General features: G+C 46.4%; 1 protein-coding gene across 4 annotated transcripts in view; it reads right to left on the minus strand.

Moving 5' to 3' along the window:
- The window catches only part of KIAA0040 (KIAA0040 ortholog), a 43,466-nt gene that overhangs the window by 17,302 nt on the left and 1,557 nt on the right, over positions 1-24,607 (minus strand). For 2 of the 4 annotated variants that reach the window (XM_042924663.1, XM_042924659.1), the window contains exon 3: positions 12,747-14,410. The exons of 1 other annotated variant lie outside the window; for it this stretch is intronic. In XM_042924663.1, the coding sequence (XP_042780597.1) occupies positions 14,327-14,410 (84 nt within the window). In that variant the 3' untranslated portion in view covers positions 12,747-14,326. Of the gene's footprint in view, positions 1-12,746; positions 14,411-23,235; positions 24,479-24,607 lie in introns of those variants that run through there. One more of the 4 variants, XM_042924660.1, reaches the window with a different exon arrangement.

Consider the following 24,607-nt stretch of genomic DNA (forward strand, 5'->3'; position numbering starts at 1 on the left):
AGCCCTATGGTTACAATAATGTCACACACTTCAGAAACCAAGGTGTGCTGGCAGCGAGGGCACTGAGTAGAACCTCAGTCAGTAGTTATTAACTCTGCTGCTCTGGATACAGATTTTCTTGACGGTTCTCCCCTTGCTCACCTGGCATGCTCAGATGCCTTCTAACAGATTTAAGTACTGTTTTGTACAAAAATGGTCAGATCACAGCAATAATCTGCTAGTGGAAAATTGTGCTTATAACTTAAATGTGGTTCCAGGCATGATGAAACAGATATCTGTATTTTCCCCAGTGTAATTAATGGCTTCAAGTACCTAGTTCTGATGCAAAGTTGGAGGCTCTTTTCTTCCCCCAACGTATACATTTATGGTATGTAACTAGATATTAAGTATTAGAAGAAAATAGATAGTATTTTTCCTCAGAATCAATGTTATAATTATGGGTGCAATTTTGAACAAGGGCACACATAGGTCATCAATATAAAAATGATTAAGGCACTATGATTATTAGAAATGATAAAATGATGCTTTATCATATAGACATTCTGAACTGGAAGAATCCAGATATGGGTCATTTGGTTGGGTATCCTCACTTTATTTGTAAGGCATGTGGGACCAAAAGGGGCTGTGATTTGCTGGAGGTCACACAGCTGACAACTGGTGGAATCAGGGCCCAATCAATGTCTTCTGACTCCCAGCATCACCTCCTGCCAAGGTCTCCCTTACAAAAGTCTTCACGAATAAGCATTAAGGCAGCTCTTGGCAACATGCCCACCATATCCTCGTCCTGGGCTGAGGCTAGACTACCCTTCTCAGCCCCCTTAAATAGTTGTGGGACCAGGTGACTGAGTTGTGGCTGAGGGAACGTGGGCCTGGCTCCTGAAACCTGTCCCAACATCCTCCACGTTCACTCTGCTTGTTCACTGGCTGGCTAGGTGCAAAGGACCCAGCAGAGGACTCCAAGGCCGCTGGGATGGTACAGGAGAAGGTGTTTCGGAATGACCACAAGCAGAACACCCCTACTGACCACACTGAACAGTAGAGTAAGTGAGAAATAACCTTTGTTGGGTAAAGCCATTGATTTTGAAGATTATTGGCTAAACCTGTTAGCCTATCCTGACTAATACGAGCAACAAAAAGGTAGCGTTGGGGTAATGATTATAACAAATATGCAGTGAGGTCAACAACTCTCCTGGAGAGTTTGCAGCTTTGACCAGAAAGGAGTTTAGCCAAGCACTTCAGAGTGCTAGTTCTGGGACCAGATACCCTGTGTTCAGATCCTGGCTCTGCTATCCACTGACTGTGCCACACTGGGAAGGTTATTTTCTGGGCCTCAGTGTTCTCATCTGTCAAATGGAGTTCACAATAGTAGGTTGTTGTGAAATCTAAGTGAATCAGTAGAGGTAGATAGAGCCTCTCAGAACTGAGCCTGGTGATAAATGTGAGTCCTTATTTTTCGACCCCAAACCAAAGGCTGGCCAAAAGAAACATCTCTCAGCTCCTCAGCTAATAATGATTTTGTCTGCCTTTTTAGAATTGGGAACGGTTCTGAAGTTATGACTTTGACTATATAGGTCTCCTTTAAGAGGCATTTCTCTCCCCATCTTTTCTCTAGTTTTCCTGTAGTAAAGAGATTTTTTTTAATGTTTATTTATTTTTGAGAAAGAGAGACAGAGCACAAGTAGGGGAGGGGTAGAGAGAGAGGGAGACACAGAATCTGAAGCAGGCTCCAGGCTCCAGCCCCAAAGCGGGGGTCAAACTCACAAACCACGAGATCATAACCTAAGCCAAAGTTGGACACTTAACTGACTGAGCCACCCAGGTGCCCTAAGATATTCTTTCTAACTTATTCCACTCATCCTTCTTTTTCAAAGCAACCATTTCAGAATTAAAATATGCACAGGCATCACTCAGAAGCAGCATCATAAGGATGTGGATACAGTCTATTCACTTTCTCTCCATGGATCCCACCTCATGGGGCAGAGTGGGATGCGAGCCTCCTTCCTCACCCTCACACCAAACCATCCTTCATCTCTTCCCTCCCTCTTTCTTTCCTTCTGCCAGTGTATTTAATGAGCTCCTAGCATATTCTAGTCCTAGGCACCATGTTCCTAGGCACTGTGGATACAGTCATGAATAACTCAGATGTGGTCAAGCTATTTACTTTCCATGAGGAGAAGGGCAAAGTATGTTGTTAGTACTTTAAGGAAATAATTGGCCTGGCCTGTGTGGAGGTGACTTTGAATGGAGATCTGAAGAATGGCAAGGATCCAGTTGTGTGCAGAGCTTAGGAAAGGGCCTTCTGAGGGGCAGGACAGCAGGGTTAAGGCTCTGAAGGGGGAAGAGCTCGGCTGATCCCAGTAGAGGAGGAGGCCGGTGCCCAGGGGCCTGTGAGCACCCAAGGTGAGGTGTGGATTAAGCTGGGCAGCCCTGGCAGTGAGTACAGAGGACAAAAGGTGGAGAAGAAAAGAAAGGGACCTGAAAAGTTCAGACGCCCTTTTCTTTGTCCCCATTGTTGCCACATTTGTCCAGTTTCTCCTTCCTCCAATTCATCTTTCCAAAGTCTGGAAGTGGTCATGTCCCCCTGCTTAGCCCCTCTTTGACTCTTCATCGCTTGCAGGATAATCATAACTCCTTTGCCTCCTATCATCCCAGGCTCATCTCCTACCACCGCCCTTATTACTACATTTTCCAGAATTCTCCCCAACATTCCTGCTCCCTCCCATTGTTATGCTTCGGCACATGCTGTTCTGTCTGCCTGGAATGTCTTCTCACCTTCTTCCCTCTGTCCATTCATGGGAGAGCTCCTTGTCCCTCAAGCCTCCTCTGTGGGGGAGGGCCTTCTGGAACTATCAGCTCTCTACTCCCAAGCTTCCCCACAGCAATTTCTTTCTCTTCTGAGTTCTCACAGGGCCAATATCCTCCCATAGTTCTTATCTTACTATATTATAATTATTTGGGGTTTTTTTTGAGAAAATTATAAGAATACAGAAAAGTACAAGAAGTCATATGTAATAATACTTTATATGCATATATTAATATATATGGTACTTGTTGTCTCTTTTCTCTCACATTCACTGCAAGCTCCTGTATGGCAGGGATTCATACTCATCTGTGTAATCTGACACCGTCATTCAATGTCTATCACACAATAGGTGCTAATAAATGTTTGGTGAATGAATGATGTCTTTCAATGCTCAGGCTAAGCAGGAGACTGACCGTATCCGTGGTTCTCCCAGGTAAGGGTGGAATTGTGTCGCCTTCCTCACGTTTTTACGTCGAAGTCCTTACCCCGAGTATCTCAGAATGTGACCTTAATCGGACACAGCATTGTTGCAGATGTAATTAGTGAAGATGAGGTCAGGCTGGAGTGAAGTGGGCCCAGAATCTAATGTGACTGGTGTCCTCCATAAAAAGGGGAAGTTTGGACATTGAGACAGACATGCACAGAGGAAAGACACCGGGAAGAGAGAGAGAGAAGATGGCCATTTACAAGCCAAGGAAAGAGGCCTGCAACCCATCCTTCCTTTGTGGCCTTCAGAAGAATCTGACCTTGCCAACCTCTTGATTTCAGACTTCTTGCCTCCAGAACAACATGAGACAGATACATTTCTCCTGCGTAGGCCACCCAGCTTGTGCGTTGCTATGGCAGCCCCAGGAGGTTAAGAGGTCTCTTTTGCTTCACCCCCCACTTCTTCATCAGCTGGTCCTATGAGCTCTGTCTCCAAAATATGTGCCCAATCCAGTCACTTCTCCCCATTCCAAGACGAGGTCAACATCATCTCTCACCTGGATTACTGTGACAGCTGCCCAACCAGTGTCTGGTTCTCTGCTTCTGTCTCTACAGGCTGCTCTTTTCACACAGGCCAGATGATATCACCCCCCAGCCTCACACCTCCACTCCCCACCTGGCTTCCCAAGGCCTGCAGAGTAAAGTCTAAACCCTTAACATATCCCACAAATGCCTCCTTCATCTGGCCCTGCCTCCTCTAATCTCATTTTGTACCCCCTTCTCACTCACAGGTCCTGGATGCACCTTACTTTAGGACTGTCCACTCCTCTCATGAACTTCTTTGCCCCTTTGGTACATTTGTTCTCAGATCTTGGTGTGATTGACCACTTCATAACACTCAGGGCTTACCTCAAATGCATTTCCAGTCAAGTATAACCTCAGCAGGAGGCTTTTTTTAACTAAGAAGCCCAACCCCCAATCAACCTCTACCACGCCATCCTGTCTTACTGCCTTTGTAGTGTTTCCCACTCCTAAATTTCTCATTCGATATATGATGCTCTGGTCACTTTATTTACACATTTATTGACTGCCTTCCTGCATTAGAAATGAGCCTAATAAGAATGGGGCCCTTGCCTGTCTTATTCTGTTTGGATGCTCAGAGACTGGCATGTAGTTGAATGAATGAATGAAGTCATGCCGGCTAACCCAAGTGTCCCAAAGGAAAAGAGATTTTGAAAAAAATGTTAATCACTCAGCCCTGGTCATTAGGGAGAGAGACAAGGAGCAATGAAGAGCATAGAAACATGACCATCAGTCACATCTGTGGCCAGACTTTGATGGCAATTACCCACCATTTAGCCCACAATCCAGCCACATTCTCCAGCCAACTAACTCATTTAAGGAGGAAATAATGATCAAGAAAATTTCATATCACTGAAAGCAGTTGGGAATGTGTGTGGGGGTGTGTGCTTTATCAGCTCCTATATTATCACCTACTTTCCTTTTGCTTAGTTACAAAGAGCTCATTGTAGCTGGGACTTTCTGATAAAAAGGGATCCTTTCCTAATTACTATATGCTCTATTTCAGGTTCAGCAGAAAAGACAATTAAAAAGCTCCATTTCACTCCAGGTTCAAATGAGTCAATCTTTCAATCAATCAAGTATTAATTAAGCGATGCCAGGAAATACAGGGGAGATAGAAATTCTCTCTCTACTCAAAGATGATACCAAGGAAATAATTAGAAAATAATTTAAGAACAATGAAAAGAGTTTAAAAAGGTTTTCATTTGGGCTTTCTCTGGCTTTCTGTTAGGGAATGCCTGGAATCTTTAGCCCCTTTATTCTCGTTTGCTCTTTCTCTTCCCTCTTTCCTTCTTTTTCTCTCTTCTCATGGCTAATTACACTGTCTCCAAAGGGTCCATGCTGTAGACCCCTAATTAGTCTTTTTCAGTCACCCCTTAGGATTAGATACCAGCAGTCCTGTCTCTCTGATTCTCAGAAAATTCCAACTGTGCTAAATGGATTGAATATCATATCTCCAGCCTGTTAGCAAGTCAACAAATTCCTACATATTCATGTCCTTGAGATCACAAGGGAATTTTCTGATTTTTCTTCCCCTAAACTAGAAAACATACAGAGAAGGATTTTGCCCTCCTCTGTGAGGATTCCACTGGTGTGGAGTCTGGGAGGCATTCACTTAAGTTCTTTGATCTTGGTGTTTTCTTCTATAAACAGAGATGTTAGCACATTTCTCAGAGGGTTAGACATTTTTATCCACTGTGCTACATCATCTTACCTTCCATACCTAGCACAGTGCCTGGTAGACAGTGGGCTGGCAATAAGTATTTGTGGAATGGATGAGTGAAAGAATGAATGAGTGAATGAGTGAATGAATGAATTGTTGGGAGCAATAAGATATCATGTGTGCAAAGCATGTAGCCCTAAGTACACTTCACACAGCAGGCACCTTAAATTGCCTTGAGAACCATGCAGCTCTGTGTTTATGATACTATTCATATTGTGTGAAATGTGAAAAACATCTCTGTGTTAAAGACTTATTTTGGAGGTGCCTGGGTGGCTCGCTCAGTCGGTTAAGTGTCTGACTTCGGCTTAGGTCATGATCTTGTGGCTGGTGGGTTCAAGCCCCGCGTCAGGCCCTGTGCCGACAGACCGGAGCCTGGAGCCTGCTTTGGATTCTGTGTCTCCCTCTCTCTCTACCCCTCCCCCACTTGCGTTCTCTCTCTTTCTCTGTTAAAAAAAAAAAAAAGACTTATTTTGTTCTAACCAGAGGTTGGTCAATTTTTCCCTGAATGGATTTAAAAAGCGAGTTAGCTTTAGATTTAGTTAGATTTAGATTCCTGAAGAATCGGGGCAGACACATTCACCGTCTTCCTGCTTTCTTGAGAATTTGATTTCCATTCATTTCCAGCTGCATCTCCTGCTTTCAGCCTTTCTGACCTCCTGGATCTAGTTTCTTAGGGGTGCCTTGTTTTGTCCATCACTATCAACTTTCACCTGCTCATTCAGCTAGAATGCTCACTTGTTTTTCTTTAACTGGCCTCTTTTGACATAGATACTTTAGGAGGCCAAAGCCGCAAAAAGAGGTTGGCAAAATGTCTTATCACCTTTCACAGAAACAGGGGGTGATCTGTTGTATCAAAAAGTCACCGTCTCTTATATTCTAAGTGCCGCGACTCTGGAGGTGGGTCTTTTCATCCTCAGGACACAGATGAAAAAACTGAGTCTATCAGGGATTAAGTAATTTGCCCAAGGCTACAGAGCTCCTAAAGTCAGAAGAGGTTGGACTCTGGTCCTATCTGAGTGTGAGAGGATCCTGCACGTGACCACAAGGCTGTACGGCTGCCATCCTCAGGTGACGCCTTCCACCTCTGGACATTCTCTTCTCAGCCGAGGGGGTGTTTACCGAATCAGTCATCCATCAAATGTTTGAAAGCCTGCCATGTGTGTCACACCCTATGGGTACACTCTTGACTGATTAAGGTGTCTTCTGGGTCTTCAAGGAGCTCACATTTTTTTTTTTTTTTATGAATGTTTCCTTTTTTTTTTTCCAATATATGAAATTTATTGTCAAATTGGTTTCCATACAACACCCAGTGCTCATCCCAAAAGGTGCCCTCCTCAATACCCATCATCCACCCTCCCCTCCCTCCCACCCCCCTTCAACCCTCAGTTTGTTCTCAGTTTTTAACAGTCTCTTATGATTTGGCTCTCTCCCACTCTAACCTCTTTTTTTTTTTTTCCCCCTCCCCCATGGGTTTCTGTTAAGTTTCTCAGGATCCACATAAGAGTGAAACCATATGGTATCTGTCTTTCTCTGTATGGCTTATTTCACTTAGCATCACACTCTCTAGTTCCATCCACGTTGCTACAAAAGGCCATATTTCATTCTTTCTCATTGCCACGTAGTATTCCATTGTGTATATAAACCACAATTTCTTTATCCATTCATCAGTTGATGGACATTTAGGCTCTTTCCATAATTTGGCTATTGTTGAGAGTGCTGCTATAAACATTGGGGTACAAGTGCCCCTATGCATCAGTACTCCTGTATCCCTTGGGTAAATTCCTAGCAGTGCTATTGCTGGGTCTATTTTTAATTTTCTGAGGAACCTCCACACTGCTTTCCAGAGTAGCTGCACCAAGGGAGCTCACATTTTAATAGGACCCAAAATGTAAGAAAAGGAATACAATGCGATATCACATACGACAGCGGGTACCCCAAAGGCATAAAACTCCTTTGAGTGCTTGCTGGCAGTCCAAGAGCTATAACCAACCCATAGGCACTTTCATTATGATTTTATTTTTTCCCCTCCTCTAACTTCATGCACAATTACCAATTTTTAGCTAGTCCCCAGATTTGGCCACCAACCTATCCTCCTGCGTAGCCACAACCTGCTGGGGCTTTAGAAGGCCCTGTGTGTCCTCCTTAACCCCCATCCCACAGCCTTCCCCACCCTGCCAGCCTCACCCAGTCCCGTCACTGCATTTAAAGCCTGCGGGTCCCAGACTACAAACTGCATCCGGAGTAGGGACTAGGTTCCCTAGTCTTGCACGGTAGTCTACGTAGGGGAGAGTGAGGCAGGGGGCTTGAAAAGGAGAGGTGAGGACAAAAGGCAAAAGGAAAGCTGCCCTTTCCAGCTGAAACCACCATTTGGATCCACTGACCTTGGTCTTTGGCTAATCAGACAAATAATAAGGATGAGGGCTGTCTGCAAGAGGAGTTAATGCGTCTCAAAATGTTCCACGCACAATACAAAAGGCCGACAGAGGGGTGCAGTGGAGAGAACATCAAGCTGGGAGCCAGAGGACCCAGTTTTAGTCCCGATTCAGTTGTCTTCCAACCCTCTGACCTTGAGTGAACCAGTCAGGCTTTCTGAGCCCTCTCCTCATCTGAGAAATGAGGCCAGGAGCTGTCCCAGATATCTCTCAAGATTGTCGTGGAGAATAGCCAGGCATGTGAAAGAACACTGAGAAGGGAGGCTTGCAATCGAAATGCAAGGATCAGACTGGAGAGCTGAATTAAAGCTCAAGTGAGAACCCCTGAGCTTCCCTTCCTGAGGCAGCCCTCCACCCTCCCAACCCTGGCCCCATCCTTCCTGAATCAGTCATTAGGAGCTGTGTTTCCAGTTTGGAGAATTTACGGGCATACACACTGACAACACCCGCATTCATGTTTGCTGCCTGAATATATCTGATCTGACCACATCCTGGTATTAGTGCTAATAAAACCTGTAGCCATAGTTACTGTGAAATACCTGGCTTACTCAGCTCCCATTTTCACTTGCCAAAACTATTTGGTACACGATTTTGGAGCCAATCTTTGTGGGTGTGGTAAAGCACATAGGTACAGTTTTATTTTTGGAAAGTGTGAGCTTGGGGTCTGAGGTCATCTTCAAGTTCGGGGCCATTGAGGAGGGCGGTGCCTTCTCTGTCCTCCAGATGAAGGGAGCACTTTGTGGCTGACCCCGGCAACAGGCACTTGAGTCCTCAAACGTCACATCCTCTCCGAGGGAGAGGGTGTTTCTTGAAAAAGCAGGAAGACAATCCAGCACTTGTGTGAATCGGGGTCTCCCACACAGGTGGCAATCAAAAAATAGGCCCGAAAGCTGCGTAATTCTCTTTAATATTAGAGAACTTAGTGTTCTCACACCTCGCAGCCATACCTGCATGACGGACTGATTCGGTTTTCTCGGTGGTGGGGCAAGAGAAGTTTATAGGCTAAAATAGTTGAAAACTAATGGGGTGGCAAAAATACACAGGGATGCAACTCAAAAGCAGTACGGATATGATTTTATTTTCCTTTCCATTTTCTCCTTTCATAGGATGCTGACAGAAGTTCAGGGCAATTAAAAGTCAAAAGCTACCTTACCATAATATTAAGGCTTAAAACATAAAGGCCGAGTCATAGAGGGAGTGAGCAGAAATAGTCTCATTCCAATCATAACTCACCCCTGCGGAATGCACACTGTGGAATATTTCAGACTCGCCAGGCTTTGGGCCCCAGGCTCCTGCCCGCAGGGCTGGGTATACAGAGGCACTAATACTCCTGGAGGGCCGACCTTCACTTCCTGTCTGCAGGGGCTTAAATCTGCATCCCCAATGTCACGGGGATCATTGTTTTTTTTTGTTTGTTGTTTTTTGTTTTTTGGGTTTTTTTGTACAGTTTTGCTAAATAATTCTTGGTGAATGCAGAGGATGTATGAGTTTGCTCATATATTTATGGAGCACACACTCAGGCAAGTGGCACCCTCTTCTTTTGATCCAGATGACATTTTCCAAGTCTCATCAAATGCGGCTTGGGTGCCTCTGTGCAAATAGATTGTTACTCCTAAACTCCTGTTACAGAGAAATTCTGGAACCGACGATGGCTTCACCCCACACCTAATCCTCTCAATTTGCCTGCCTTCGTCCCCAAATGTCTTTCTCTCCGTCCCTGAAATGCCCTCCGTAAGGGAGGCTACAGGTGCTACAAATATGTCATTTGGGAGCGTGGATTTAAGACACTGGCTTAAGCTGTGATTGTTGGCCAGGGGTGGGGGATGCCAGTAGATACTACGGCAAGCGCATGCGCACAGACACACCCTTCCCTTGGCTCCACCTCCACCCTCCTCCCCATCCACCACCTCTGCTCCATCCTTGCCTGGAGACCTCAGAGCTTTACGGAAGACAGCGGGGTCTCCGGGAGCGGAGGACTGGTGGGAGAGACCCTGGACCTCAGACCTTGTCTCTGAGCTCTCCACCTGTGTCCTCAGGGCGGGGCGGCTTGCAGACTCCACACCAGCTTTTAGGCCTCATCTCCCATAAGCAGCCCAGAATACATTAAAAAAAAAAAAAAAAAAAAAAATCAGACTAACTCTCAGAGTGTCAGGGTCTTGAAGAAATAGGCCATTGCGTGGAAACACTTTGATAGAGCAAAACGACCTGAATGTTTGGCCATGCCTCTGCTGGTGAGAAAGGAGGAGAGGGCTCCCCAGGATAGGAGCCGGCTCAGAGCAGCCAGAGAGGGGGGCAGGGGTCCTTGTAGAGGAGGCAGTTCGCCTGTGGGGCTCCAGTTCTGGCTTTGACTTTTAGGTGGTTTTATTTATTTATGCTCCTGTAGGTTTGCATATGAGCTGAATTCTTGGGAGGAAGACAGACTGAGAGTGTAGGGGAAGCTCCTAGATTGTGGTATGAGAAGTCAACTCACATTCTCACTTGTGACTTCGTGTGCATCCTTGAGAAGGTCATTCAGTTGTTTTGGGCCTCAGTTTCTTCATCTCTAAAATGGGGGCAAAATCTGGACAAATACTCAAGAAAGTGATAATATGTGTTGCCTCTGTGGAAGGACACTGGGGGCAGAGCTGGGAGACTGGCTTTTGTCTCGTTCCTTTGGTACTATTCTGAAGGCTTGGTCACATGCACATACTTTCTGAAGGAAACGAGTAACTAGCAGTGGACAGCCGCCTTGCAGGGTCCTGAGGTCAAAGCAGACAATGCATGTGAACATGACCCTAGGCTCTTAGGAACTGTACAAATATTTAGAGTCACAATTACTATCATTCCAGGCAGATGTAGGGACATGGCAAAAAATGTCACACCTCAATTCTTCCAGGTAGCGAGTGGCTTGAAATTCTTAATTTGCTCCCATGCTGGGAAGTTTTCCTGCCCCCAACCCAGAGTGGATGGATGGATGGATACCACCCCCACACCCCTTCTCCCCCAGGGGGGAGAGGGCTCTTTCACCTGGCTGTGCAGTGGTGCTGGGAGACCTGGATCCCCCGTGTGCCCAAATGACCCCTGCTTTTCAAGGGCTAGCCGAGCATGTCCACCCTGCCGAGCGAGTTCTGACAAGCACATTCCATCCTTTGCCAGGAGGCAGTGGGGCCTGGCTGCCTGGTGGGAGCTGCGGGAGTGGTACCTGCCTCTATGACTGCCCTGTGACTGACCCCTGGCTGGGAGTGGGGGTGGGGAGGTTTATACAGAATGAGTGCCAGTCTCCCTTAGGCTGTTTACTGGGTCACCATAATAAAAGCCATGCTGCAGGCTATCGTTCTTTGTATATGAAGAAGCTAATAGAACTAACAACAACGATTTCCATCAATAAAACCTGCCATTTGAATTACTTTTCCTGAAGTAGCACGTGGGTTTCATTTCAAGAAACACTAGTTAAGGAACTACTATGTGGTCAACTTGGTGCTGAGGGGGAGCCCAGAAGTGTAAGAAGGTTCCTGTCCTGGGAGAGTTCATGGAACATGGAACGCTGTTAGGTCCTGCCAGACGACAGTGCGGGTCCCTGCCTCTCCCCGGCCAGACCACAGGTTCCTCCCTTCTAAGATGGGAAGGTAATAATCACACTGACATCATCACCCTCAGCCTTGCTGTGGAAATCAGACAATATACAGGAGAGTTCTTTATAAACTGAAAATGCCCTTCCAAGTATAATTTTCAAAAATAATCATGGCAGTTAGAGGCTAAGGTAAATATCAGAAAATGCCAAAGTGCACACACGATCAGGAAGGAGAGGAATCAATGTTGCCTTGGGACTTAAGTGGGAGGCTGCACGGCAGAGTCTGAGGTCGGATGGTTGGGTGGGAAAAGGGGAGCTGAGGTGAGCTGGATAGGATGGGGAGCCAGGGTGCAGGTCAGAGGCCAGCACATGCAGAGTTTGGACCTGGGGTAGCAGTGAAGAAACCTCCCGAGGAAGAGTGAGGACCGAGGTAATACAGGCAGGGCTGGTGAGATTACACAGGGCTTGGAAGGCTGAACATTGGTTTGGTGTAACAGGTGCCAGCGAGGCCCTGAAAGCTGGCGAACAGAAGAGACATAGCAGCGTCACTGTTTCAGAGGCCACATACTCTTAACCTGATCCCTCTTGTAATTCCAAGTGTGCCTTGGCCTGAGCTGGCGTTTATACAGCAGCAAGCCCCCACCCCTGGGCTCGGGGCACTCTGCCCTAACCAGCCAGGCTCAGGAATCACAAACCTTACAACTAAAAACACAAATTTTATTAATAGCGCTCTTGCCTCCTTACACAAAATCTGATTATGAACTGAAATGAAGTATCATCAACCCAGTCGGAAAGAAACTACTATTTATCTCGTGATCCTTTGGGAAGGATGCAGGCAGAGGCTAAAAACCCTGATGCAATCACTTCTCCAGTCTTAACAGATGCCCAGATGGGCTTGCGTTTACTTATGATTGGGGGATGTCTGATCGAAGACCTTGCCCTCATAACACATGTTAATGTTTTAAGGGCTTCTGCAAACATTTCTTTACTCGGTCTACCATAATGTGAGGAAGGGAGAAGTTTCTCACCCTATTTCACAGATGAATGACCTAAGGAGAAGAAATTTGTTCAAAATTTGTTTAAAATTGCAAAGCTCGTGAGCTACCTAGGTGGCTCAGTTGGTTAAGCATTCGATTCTTGGTCTCAGCTCAGACCATGATGTCACAGTTTTGTAAGTTTGAGCCTCACGTCAGGCTCTGTGCTGAGCCTGTTTGGGATTCTATCTCTTCTCCATCCCAGCTCATACTCTCTCTCTCTTAAATAAATAAACTTAAAAAATAAAATTGCAAAGCTGGTTAGTGGCCAAGGGCAGAGAGGGTTCTAGTCATCTGGTTCCCCAGTGCAATGTTGTCTTCACTACATTAACTTCTACAAAGCAACAAGAGAGGAGCTAATAATGGCAATTCGTCACTTCTGCAGTTTACTCTCTCAGACTCCCTGAGATTTGTGGTCCCTCTCTTGCTCTGGGGCCTCTACAGGTTTCTCTGTCTGGAACCCCCCAGCTCTCCCCTAATCCCAATCCAAACGCTACCACCGAATCTCCTGACTTCTGTTCATTTACATCTCAGAGAAATATGGGTCCCCTTGGGAAACCTTCCATGACCTCATTGATGTAAGAGCCCCTGCCCAGTACCCCTCACTGTCCTTACACTGCTACCATAGCCCATACCTGGTTGAGGCTAATTGTTTATTTAATCACCTTTCTTCCTTTCGAGACAGAATCTATTCCCATCCAGCATCCCCAGCATCTGGGACATGTTTGCTTTGGGAAAATACTTGCTGAATTAATAAATGGACATTTTTATAGATGAGGAATCAGGCCCACCAAAGTTAAACACCCAAGGGCTCACAGATGATCAAGAATGATGTGGTAATTCTTCTTCCCCTAAATATCCAGTGCTTGTTCCAGACTGCCATGCTGATTTCTGGGTTCACACACAGCACTGTGGTCAGATGGAAGAAGATGCTCCGAAGAAAATCCATCAGCGGGATTTTCAATATTCTGGGTCTGGAGAACTCTTTCAACCTGAGCTCAGAGTGTACTTCCATGCCAGATACTCCTGGGCATTCCAGAGTATCGGCACACTCTGCTGGCCTCTTTTGGTGACTGGCTATTTCTGAACCTCCAGTTGGGCTGTAAGTGCCAAGAAACAGCGATGATAGCAGTGACAGCTTTCTTCCAAAGATCGTTGGCCTCAAATGGAGATTGCACGTGTTCTCACAGGGCACCATATTGAATGTAATGACCTGCCACCATGCTCTGGAAAAGCCTTGATTAGATGTCTTTCTGACACGTCTTGGTGTTCATGAATTGATACCATTTTGTTTGGTAATTTCTGGTTGCTGAGCCGACTGAGTAGAGTATGCGTGTGTGTAGCACTCACTACATACATCACTGTTATTACTGCAAAGGTCTCTCCCTGTTTCTTCCTAGAGGGAGGAACTCCCTTGGCTCGCTTTTTTCTTTCTTCCCTGAGCCTGGGTTGTTGCCACAATTGAGGCTGAGGGGGCCAAGAGCTGCCATCTCCAGTATCTGCAGTGGAGCAGCAGACGATCCAACTCAGTGCAAGTATGTTGAGTAACCACTGGGTGCCTGAAGCCCTTCTCTCTGTTCTAAGGCTTTCCCAGATAATGCTGCCTAGTAAGAAACAGAAACCTGCCAACTACCTGGGTAAGGAACTCCAAACTGAACTAAAGATGTAGACTGTGAACTCAAGGAATTTATTTTTTGTTGGGGAAATGGAGGAACATGAAAGAAGAACGACGAAGCATGACTAGTTAAGTGTCCAAAGGGAAATGCAAACACATGGTTATGGAAGCAGCCAGGAGGAAGCTGTTAATTCCAGTGAGAGATCTAGGCAAGGCTTCACAGAAGGGGTGATCAGGGTGGGCACCTACAGGGAGAACAGGATGATTAAAATGTAGGGAGAATGGGAGTAAAGGGATTCCAGCTGCTCTTGAAAGAATCTAATCAAGGTGGCCCAGATATGGAGCCTCCAACCCCCCCCCCCATTACCACAGCAACACGCCAACAACTCATTCCAGCCCTCCCTCCCTTAGAGCTCTTCCGGGCCAGCCACTCCAAGCTCCAGTGGGTGCCATGCCAGCGAGCTGCCTGGCCCAAGGTGAGGGTTCCTCGGGGTTGCGGCCTGAGGAGGAGGGCTGCCTACTGGGAAACTTACTCTCTCCATCCCACACCTCCTCACCTATTATGGCTTGAATGCCCAAGGGCAACGCTGGGGGTGGCCGATGATGTGCTGGGCCCAAGGACCTCCAAGGGTTGTTTTCCAAGTTCAACCACGAAGGCAGATTGTTGTGTAAGAAAACTTGATGTGGCTTGTGGGTTTCGGCCTCCTTCCCTCTCCACTCCAGACTCTCTACTCCAGACACAATTTATTCCTTTCCATATTCTTTAATTTGGTACTACTACTGATTTCAAATCTGGAGTCACAAGGTAACCAAAGCCAGTTCCAGCTGGCCCAAGTTCAAAGGGATCTCTCTATCTCTCTCTCCCTACACACACACACACACACACACACACACACACACACACTTAGTAGTTAGCCTACCCCTGTAGCAATTCTGCTAATGTTTAATTTTTTTAAATGTTTATTTTTGAGAGAGAGAGACAGACAGAGTATGAGTGGGGAAGGGGCAGAGAGAGAGACACACACAGAATCCGAAGCAGGTTCCAGGCTCTGAGCTATCAGCACAGAGCCTGATGCGGGGCTCGAACCCACGGACTGTGAGATCATGACCTGAGCCAGAGCCAGACACTTAACCGACTGAGCCACCCAGGCAACCCAATACTGCTAAACATTTATAGAGAAGGTTTGTGGAAACCAAGTGGGATTTTTGCCCAAGCAGGCCAAACCCAAGCCACAGGCTGCAAACTGGAAGCCCGTGAGGTAGATGTGACCAGAGACCAGTGACTGGATTTCTAGTTTCACATCACATCCTCCCCCCACCCCCATGCCACCTGCGTTACTCTTTTGGATAGACCCATCTGGAGGGAAGTCTGCCCCTCCTCCATTCACTAGCTGTCTGACCTCAGAAAGTCCTCAGCAGTAAAAACAGGGTAAGAGTAGAATTGGGCTCATAGGTCCACTGTGGAAATAGGATGAGTTAAATAATCTGTATAACGTGTAAAACAGTGCCTGGCACAAAGTAAATGTTCAATAAGTGTTAGCTTTGTCCACCAGGCCCTGGAGGTATTTGAGCTTGTGATCCCCACAATGATTCAATGGTGGGGGGTTCAAGGGTGCGGAGGGACACGCAGGCCACGGTGTAGCATTGAAAAGCACCGCTTGCTATTTCTGGCAGAGCCAGTGAGGAACACTCTGGCCTGTTAAACTGCAAAGACTGACCTGTGTGTAGCCCCTGCGGGAGAGGGGTGACAGAAAGGAGGCTCTGGTGGCCTGGGGGCTTTTCTGGAATCCTGGTTTATATAGAGATCTATATCTCTATGTCTTCCCCCTGCTGCTGCCTCACCTGCCTGACAACCAGTGGAGATGATCGTGTACTCTGTACAGATGCTGTGCTACGTCTGCTTTCCCACGTGACTGTATTTGAGCTCTCTATCTGAGAGCTTTTCCTCTAGGAGTCCCCACTGCTTAGTGTTAGCACATAGTAGGTGCTCAGCGTTTGTCGAATGGTTAACAAACTGACTGGTTATGATTTTGGAGGATGGAAAAGAACCAGAATTAAGAACGCCTGTGTGAAGGCTAAGGTGTTATCTCCTCTGGGCCCAGGCGCCCACACTCATCACTGGCACTGGAGCCCTGGTATCCCTATGAGCTTTGCACAGGCCTCTGCAGGGCCAGACCATCCAGGGGCATAGCAGGTGGGGCTACAGCAGGTTGAGGGGTCCAGGACCGGGATCTGTGCGGAACAGGAAGGTCTTGCAGTGGGTGGAGCCCAAAGCAGTGGTTTCCAGCTTAGGCAAGTGGGTCAGAGCCTGGACAGCCAACCGGCCAGGGATGGAGGAGGTGGCAGAATATTGAGAATGGCGTGGTCCGGGCGATGGGTGAAGAGCTGGTGGCCCTCAAGAGCAGAGATCCCAGGACAGACTCCAATCCCAGGGAAGAGGCTGTTTCTCCCAGGTCTGCATGAGAGGGGCAGGATTTGCTCGCAGGTGCTCACAGGTTCCTAGATGGAAGGTAGATCTGGATTTGCTGTTTTTTGTTTTTTTTTTTTAAATTCCCTGTGGCCTCTAGTGTATATAGTGTCACACACACACAGAGTTTTTGAGAAATGTGTACGGAAATGCAGCTAGACGCACACTGGGACTGTTTCTGCCTTCTAAATCGAGGCCTCCAAGCCTCCTAAGAGTTTTTTACAATTTTCCTTTTGCAAAGAGGAGCTGAAGGTGCCTGACCAAAGGCAACTGAAGGTGGCCAAATCTCACTGACGATCTCCAAGACAGAGGAGTGAGAATTACCAACTGGGGGCGGGGGGAGGGGCAAGTCTAGATCTCTCCCCATGAAGCTGCTGTTTCTTGTACCTGCTGGCTGAGACCCAGCATGGCCATACGCTAGGAGTCTCTGAAGCAACAATACAATCTCAAGATGAATGGACAAATTTTGATTTTAGAAAGTGGCTTACCGGGTTCATTTAATTTCTTCTTTAGAATCCCATGCAACCCTAGGGCCTCCTCACCTGGGCATGCCAAGATCTCCTCATAATGCCCTTTGCATGACTTCCCGCCCCTCCCCCCACCCTTCCCATCTTCTCATGTACATGGTGCCCACGCAGATATCACAGAGAACCACACAAGCCATTGTAGGCCTTTTCTCACCTTCTTTCCCTGATGCCCGGGCCATATCTGAATTGAGAAAGCCTATGAGTTGAAATGCAGGCCCTTTTTGGAGTCGTGTTAACAGGGTGACAGGGGCTGGATGTTCCAGCTGCAGAAGCACATGTTTATTAACCTGTGTTTGATGAGCAGCTACCATGTGCCAGTGACCGCGCAGTGGGAATTTAATGACCAAGTGGTGGTGCCCAAGGGTGATGGCGGAGGGTCAGACCTTACCAAGGGTCACAAAAGTTTATACATAAAATAACACACTTCGATCTTATCTCTTCTGGGAAGTCTGTCACCTGAAGCTGGGCTAAGTGGTTTCCCTCTGGGTCCTGTGGGTCCCTGTTGTGACACCTCTCATAGCATTTCCTACACTGTGTCGTAATTGCCTCTTTATCTATCCGTCTGCCAAAATAGACTGTGAGCTCCCGATTCATTATTGGTGACAGCTGCAGAGTTTCTTTGTAGACTAGGCTAATGGATGACCCTCTGGAGCCAAGGGAAGAGCACTTAGCTTTCAATAGAGACCTCAGTTTCCTCATCTGTAAAACAAGGAGAGTAAGTGCACTGTCCTGAACACTAAATGAGAGGAAGTAGATGAAGCATTTAATGCAATGCCCGGCACGATGCAGACTGTGCTCCATAAATGTTGCTGTTGTTATGTTACTTCCTACTCAGTCACACCAAGGAGAGTTTATCGTTTGTTCAAACAGTTTCTTTCTCAAGCAGACAAATAACCTCATCTCTAGGACAACAAGGAGCAGAGTTTGATATCCTTCATTAAAGCATAAGATCAAAGGTAACAAATAAAAGACTAGGGATAGGACAGTATGCTTACTTAATATGCATATTATCATCAAGAAAGGATGTTGATCAAAATGTGGGAAAAGGAAAAACAAAATGATAAACATAAAATAACCATGTGATTCAGCAATTATACTCCTAGGTGTGTACCCCAAACAACTGAAAACAGGCACTCAAACAAATCCTCGTACATGCACGTTCACAACACCAAAAGACAGAAACAACCCAAATGTCTACCAACAGACGAATAGAGGGGCACCTGGGTGGCTCAGTCAGTTAAGCGACCAACTCCTGATTTTGACTAATGTCATGATCTCCCAGTTTGTGGGTTCGAGCTCTGATTCAGGCTGTGTTGACAGTGTGGAGTCTGTTTGGGATTCGCTCTCTTTCTCTCTCTCTCTCTGCCCCTCTCCCCCACTCTCTCTCTCTAAAGTGAAAATAAATAAATAAATAAATAAATATTGAAAAATAAAATAAAATGGTTAATTGTATGTCATGTGAATTTCACCTTCATAAAAACTTGGTGGGGAGGTAAAGCAAAATTTCTTGAAAGCTCATAGATGGTAAATGGAAAACAATGATATAGTTCCTATTATTAATTGTTTAAGATGTATAAAATGGCATTGATTCTTTTTTTAGTGTGTATTTATTCATTCATTACAATACCAAATGTTGAATGATCACATATTTCAATGGTGGAGATTCCTTATTGAAGGAATACTGTTGTTTTTTTTTTTTAAGTTTATTTATTCATTTTGAGAGAGGGAGAGAGAGACCGTGTGTGAGTGGGGGCGGGACAGAGAGAGAGAGAGAGAGAGAGAGAGAGAGAGAATCCGAAGCAGGCTCTAGGCTGTCAGCCCCAACGTAGGGCTCAAACCCACAAACCATGAGATCATGACCTGAGCTGAAATCAAGAGTCAGATGCTTTACCAACTGAGCCATCCAGGCGCCCCAGGAATAATGTTTTTAAACCACTGAAGACTTATTCCTGGAAAATGTCAGTCAGGAACATCAGACCTCCTTCCCCATGTGGCACATGCTCTGTGACTGAGTCCCTGTCCCTTGTCCCAGACAGGGTGGAGGGAAGACTCAGTGCCTCTGTCTGGAAATGAGATATTCCTTCCATGGCCAGCTGTGAAAATCTGTGCCATCTGTCCATTGGAAACACAGTAAAAATCATCTTTTCCTCAGAGGGGTCAATAATATCCTTGTGAAAACCTATGAAGAGCACGGTAGTTGGAAATCAGCAAAGTATCCTAAGGCACTCAGCACATCATTGTCTTTTTTCTGAATGAGGGAAGGCTCTGGGCCAAGTATCCCACAGAGCAGGAACTGAGTTTCTAATTCAGAAACCAGGAGAGCACCGGGCAGGTCATGTCTGGACGGTGCGGGGTGCAAACGTATTCCCCTCTCCCAGAGGAGGTTTCATTTTGGGACAGTGTGGGTCACACATGTGATGAGCCTGGAGGTTTTACTCTAGACCACCGCTGTGCTGTACTGGCAATTGCTACTCAGTAGATGGTGGGCCTTGGGCGGGAGGGAAAGTTTCAGGTCAGGAGTAGAAGGCAGAGAGAGAAGGGAGGGTGCAAGCCTCAGTCATTTACAAGAAAGGGGCTCCATGGATGGGGGAAGTCTGCAGGGCTGGCCTTAAGAGCGGTGTGTTCTCTTTCAGCTTTGCTACTTTTTGTCACATCGTGTTGAATAAACAATTGCGATGTGCTCATAAAACAACCTGCCGGGTGTGGGGGCGGGGGTTGGGGGGGAGGGAGAGTGTAGCATGACAGTCAAATTGCATGCCTCAAATTCTTAGCACCACTGTTGAACAAATGGCTACTGAGAGCCTAGCATGCACACTAGAAATCTGAAGGAACCGACAAAGGTTGGATGAACGTGTTTTCTCCCAGTCCCAAATCATCGGGAAGGTTACTTTGTCCTATATGGTTCCTGGGTGATGTTAGGCCACTGGACACGAGTGGCCCGATGGAGCCTCCAGGCTATGGCCAGGGCTTTTACAGCAGAAGAGCTTCTGAGAGCCCACACTTTGTCCCACTGGTGGAGCGGCAGAAGATTCTAAGATTAGAAACCAGGGCCAGAAGGGCAGACTCAGGTCCTCACTCAGGTTGGAGAGGGAAAAACAGGTTCCTGGCTTGCACTGAAGCATTCTCTTCTCTTTCCACGGGGGCCATGGCCGCATGCCACGTAGGCTAAGACGTGTCCGCTGTGCGCCATTCTGTTTCCATAACACAGCAGCTAAGACAACTTTGCGTCCTCCATCGCTTCTTTCACTGACCTTAACCCCAGTTAAGGGGTTAACTTACTTAACCAGCTTCCGCACCACCTCTAAACTTGTGTACCTTCTCAGGATAACCTGAAGACTAAAAATACTATAACATGCAACTACCCTTCTTGCCGTTATATTTTTTCCCTGTCTTCTGCCACTTTTCTTTTGTGACTCGCTTGGGAAACTAAAGAAGTTGCTGATGCACTTTCCTGAAGCCTATCCAGCTTGAAATCAGGAGTGTATCTGAGGAGAATAAAAGTCAACTGAAAGGCATCCTAACGGGAAGAAACTGTAGATGGTTAAGAGCAAAGGCAAGTTCATAAAGGTTTACAATCACAATCTTCAATTTTGACCAAGAACGACAGCGATGATTAGGATTTCTTTCATCTCTTAGCAACAAACTCCATGGAGCAGCTTGCTTACAATCGTGGGAGCAAGTCTTTTGCCAGGGGCTGGGATTTGGTTTGGACACTGCTGTGGCCCCTTGGGAGTTGCCCCGAGAAAGAAATCTTGTGTTTGCGTGAGGTTCATTTTGGAACCAGGCTACGTTGAGGCCCACTCATGTCCCCAGGCGGTGCTCTGCTCAGATGGCTCAAGCCCATGTGGGGGGAAAAGTCAGAAACCTGAGCTGGTCTGTGGCCCTGGGGACTGCCCTTCAAAGAATTGGCTGTTGATTTTCCTCTTGCCGCATAAAGAGGGAAAAAGTCTATCTGCCTCTGTTTTCTCTCTCTTACAGTGCCCGTGATGAGTCTCATGAGCTTTTGTTACTCACCCCGGAGACTTTCTCATGGAACGGGAAAGAGTAAATCAATATTGGATGTTTAGTGCTGACCTGTCCGATGGTCTTGAAACCATCCTCACGACAAGTTTAATGACACACAAAAGGGGTTTCAGTTAATTTTGACACCCAGTGCGGTCTCCCTTTTTTGAGAGGTGTTTGGGAATTTTTGAGAAAACGTTAAGGATTGAAGTTGAGCAAACAGAAGTGTTGGGTATGGTACGGAGATGCCTTAAAAGAGGAGACCCGCCCCCATCTCTGGAAGATCTGCTCCTGGTGGCTGGAGCCTGCTGGAGGCTGCTTGGGGAGGGCTTAGCCTTCCAGCCTCTTCATTCTGCATCTCTGCCAGTGTTTGGGTGCCTGAGTGTGAGGTCCAGAAGGTCCAGGTGACGGAAACCCTAGAGAGTGTCTGCTGTTCCTGAACAGAGAGAGACAGAGCTTGGGTTCTGGTTGCTCCCTTAATCAGCTGTTGAGCTGGGGACACACTTCACCTCCCTGAACATCAGTTCGCTCACTTGTGAAGTAAGGGGCGGGGCTGGCTTATTTCAAAGTGTTTTTCCATTTGAAGTTTTTGAGCCTGTGGTTATTTTTTTCTTTTGCTCATCAACAGCCATCCCTTCTCAGAAGTCTGTTTAGTTGAAAGTTTGGGTGTCGGCTTTACTGTATTGGGACTACGTTAGGGTTCCTTAGTCGGGACAGAAGAAAACCACAGATACACCCAAGCCATGAACCGATGCTCAGATTCAGGGTCAGTGCTGGTTTAACCAGCACCTTGGTGAGGATTGGAAAGAAAGCTTCCTTTCTGAGTGGGCCCAGTGCAAGCGGGGCAGGTCCGTGGCCCGGTAAATAGAATACTGGCTGCTTTCAGCCATGAGCTCCCAGGAATCCTTGTGCTGTGCACGACCTGCATAAACATTCACTTCTTTGGGCTCTGGCCACTGTAGGTAAGGAGTAAAAGGAGAAGTAGCCAGAGTAGATGCATGCCATTCATATGACGGAAGGAGGCTTTTATAATTGCTGCCTTAAAATATTTCATACAGTTAAAAAGCTGCAAGTCTGGGCCGAAGATCCTCCCCAGATCTTACACCTACACAGTCCAGGGTAAGTTGGTAGTTTCAAGAGGGAAGATTAGTAATAATAATAAAACAACTTACATTTTTATAGAACCTTGCAATTTATGGAGCACAATAAATGTAACTTTCTTTTTCAATTTGATTCTGATTTCTGATTCAATTTGCCCTGGTGAGTAATAATTATTCCCATTTCAAATATAAGGGAAACGAAGCTGGGAAATTCAAAGACTTGTCCAAGGTCAGCTAATAAGTGGTCAAGACAAGAATTGAATCCATGTCTGTCTACTTCCAAGTTCAAGGTTTTTTTTTTTTTTTCCTTCCATACTGGGTCACATAATTTCCTGATCTGAGCCATGGCAGTCAGACCTCAAGTACTGTTCAATAAGGGTTTAAAATTTTCTCTGGCAAAGTCATCCTTCTTGTTTTAATGATGGTAGGACTCTCCCACATAGGTGTATTACTAAACTTGGGGTATGAGTTCTGGAGAGGTCTTGGCAGATCTCACAGTTGAACTAAAGTGTTCATTTTTCATATGATGAAGTGATTTCTAGGGATTCACTTGTTTGGTTAAATGCATCTGTGTGCCACTAATGCAGGGTCATCTCCAACATTTTAGAATTTTAGATATCACCTGCAAGGCATCCTGGGAAGGCCTTAGAAGTCTAGAGAGTCACCAGCAAGTCACCATATGGTATAAAAATAGTATCTCCAGGCCAGTGAGTACTGGCCAAATCCAAGATTCTTCAGTGTCAACATGGTTTCACGGATAGCGTTATTACAGGCTCCTTTAGCCACCCTTCAACACTGCTTTTATGCAAGTCAGGGATAGTTAGGTTTTTTTTTTTTTTATGCTTATTTATTTATTTTGAGAGAGAGTGTGAGTGGGGGAGGGGCAGGGACAGAGGGAGGGGGAGAGAATCTTAAGCAGCCTCCACGCTGTCAGCACAGAGCCTGATGTGGGGCTTGAAGCACCAAGCTGGAAGATCATGACCTGAGCTGAAACCAAGAGTTGGACACTTAATCTCCTGAGCCACCCAGGCACCCTGCTGCCTCCATCTCTCCCTGAGCCCCAGACCTGAATAGCTACTGCCTACCAGAAATCTCCTGGGCATCTCCTGGGCATCTCTTGGGTACATCCGTCCTAAATGTGTGTGAAGTGTTAATTGCCACAATCCATTTCTCAAGTCCACTGCTCCCTTAGTTCCTATGGTTTCCATTCTGGACATCACAGTGCACCCCCCCACCCCCAGCTCCACACCTTATAATCATCCTCTTTTCCGCTCACTCCTCCTCTACCCTGTTCACTTGGTCAGGATGTACTTTGACTCTAACTTTGTAAACATCACTAGCATCCCTTCTTTTAGTTCCCGCTGCCATGATCTTAGTCGAGGTCCTCCTTATCTCTGCCTCCCATCTCTCCAAGCTAGCTTGCATCTGGCCTTTAGTTCTCTTTCCAAACACAAATCTGACCACACCCTTTCTCTGCTTAAATACCAAAACCACGACTTCCTTAGTAGAGTAGTGTAAGTCCCATTACTCACAGTTCCCCCAACATGGCCTTGACTTTGAATATACTCTTCCCTCTGCCTGAAATACCCTTTCCCTAATCACTCCTAATCATTTCCAACACCTTGCTCATCCATCACTTCTGCAGTGTTGACTTCCAGATAATTCCTAGGGGAGTTTATCACTCTCTCCTTTGGGTTATTTCAGTGTTCTGTAGCTACTGTTACTATAATGTGTATTATTCTGAACCATATTTGTTTCTGTGTCTCGTGGCATTTACTAGATTGTGGGTCCTCAAAAGCAGAAACTATCTCATTATCTTTGGATTCCAAGGTCCTGGAACACTGCCTATCACACAGTAGGTACAGAAACTGCTGCAGGAATGGGTGGAGAGGGGAATGGATGTTCATCCTTCTTTGATGAGGTCAGTAACTTAGCTTGCTGGGTGCCCATTATTCCCTTGAGTTAAGTATTCAGAGAAACAGGCAGAAATCATTCTGACTTTATTCTATAGGCTAGATATTGACAAAGCATGGAGGCTGGAGAAACATCTGTTCTGTCATGCATTCCTCTCTTCTATTGTATCTTGGGTGGGAATGGGGAGCCAGAATTTCAGAAGAAATGAAGGACTTGATCAGATTCTCCTGCACAGCTGGCCAGCACTGGGCAAAGGGAAGGCACATCAAACTAGGAGGTCGATGGTAAGATCCTTGCTGAACTCTTTGGGTGGAAGTTGACAAACCGTTTGTAAAAGGGTTAGGAACGAGACGCATCAGTGGTACTTTTCAGACCTGTTCCTTAGAACTCAAGGCTCTCCCCATTACCAACCGGACTTCAGAATGAGGGCTC

Source organism: Panthera leo, chromosome F3 (genome assembly GCF_018350215.1).
Source record: "Panthera leo isolate Ple1 chromosome F3, P.leo_Ple1_pat1.1, whole genome shotgun sequence".
NCBI lineage: Eukaryota > Metazoa > Chordata > Mammalia > Carnivora > Felidae > Panthera > Panthera leo.